A 1,045-nucleotide genomic window follows, 5' to 3' on the forward strand; every position below is an offset into this window, starting at 1 on the left:
TGTGTGTGTGTGTGTGTGTGTGTGTGTGTGTGTGTGCGTGGTGGAACACCAAACCAATGTGCCAGGATCTGGACAATAAAGATGTATCTTATCTTTTCTTATCGTATCTTATATATTTAACCACGTCTATGTTGCTTCGTTGTTTCGTGGGGTTCAGTAAAAGATCGTACAAGGTCTTGTAATTAAATTCCTGCATCTGTTTGAATGATGCATCTGATGTGATATGTACATTTTTTCAGTTTTGCTTTCCTTCCTTTTCAGGTTGAATTATAATGAGAGTAATTATAAGATAAAGGTTTATGTATACCTGCATGTGTTTTTACGGTCCTGTACAGCCTAGAAAAATGTCCCTCTGGGATAACAAAGTTTTATCTTATCTTTTCTTATTTTAGTGGGTGGTTGGCGGGTGCTGTGGTGTGGTTTCCTATCAAACATCTATCGTCTTTATTTCCCCTTCTTCTTTTTTATGTTTGTTACTCTCTTGAAATAAGTTTAATCTTCTGCGGCTCACATGACCTTATGCAGTTGTGAGCACCGTAAAACCTCTACTAAAACTAAAACTATCTTACCTAATCTTATCGTGACTGCTCCCGTCCACAGATCAAAGACCTTCAGAATGACCACATTGTGAGGTTTGTGGGAGCCTGCATAGACCCGCCTCACCAGTGCATCATCACTGAGTACTGCCCTAAGGGAAGTTTGCAGGTCGGTCCATGGAATGATGTCTTTTCGTTGCATGTGTGTGCGTGTTTTATTGAATGATGTTGGGATTTTTCGTCCCTTTGCTTTCGTATTTTGTTCTTTTAACTGATGTCTTTACACTTTGTTCGTGTGTGTGTGTGTGTGTGTGTGTGTATGTGTGTGTGTGTGTGTGTGTGTGGTGGGGTATGTGTGTGTGTTGGTGTGTTTGTGAGTGTGTGAATGTGTGTTTGTTGGTGTATGTTGGTGTGTGTTTTGGTGTATGTTTGTGTGTATGTCGGTGTCTGTGTGTGTGTGTGTGCGTGTCGGTGTCTGTATGTGTGTGTGTGTGTGTCGGTGTCTGTCT

The 1,045-nt window shown here is 41.1% G+C and overlaps 1 protein-coding gene across 1 annotated transcript in view; it reads left to right on the forward strand.

Annotated features, from left to right (window-relative positions):
* LOC101859273 (atrial natriuretic peptide receptor 1) overlaps positions 1-1,045 on the forward strand; it is a 42,798-nt gene that overhangs the window by 24,826 nt on the left and 16,927 nt on the right. Inside the window, exon 7 of the mRNA XM_035972548.1 lies at positions 599-705. Within this exon, the coding sequence (XP_035828441.1) occupies positions 599-705 (107 nt within the window). The remainder of the gene's footprint in view (positions 1-598; positions 706-1,045) is intronic.

This window comes from Aplysia californica, unplaced genomic scaffold (genome assembly GCF_000002075.1).
Source record: "Aplysia californica isolate F4 #8 unplaced genomic scaffold, AplCal3.0 scaffold00737, whole genome shotgun sequence".
Lineage (NCBI taxonomy): Eukaryota > Metazoa > Mollusca > Gastropoda > Aplysiida > Aplysiidae > Aplysia > Aplysia californica.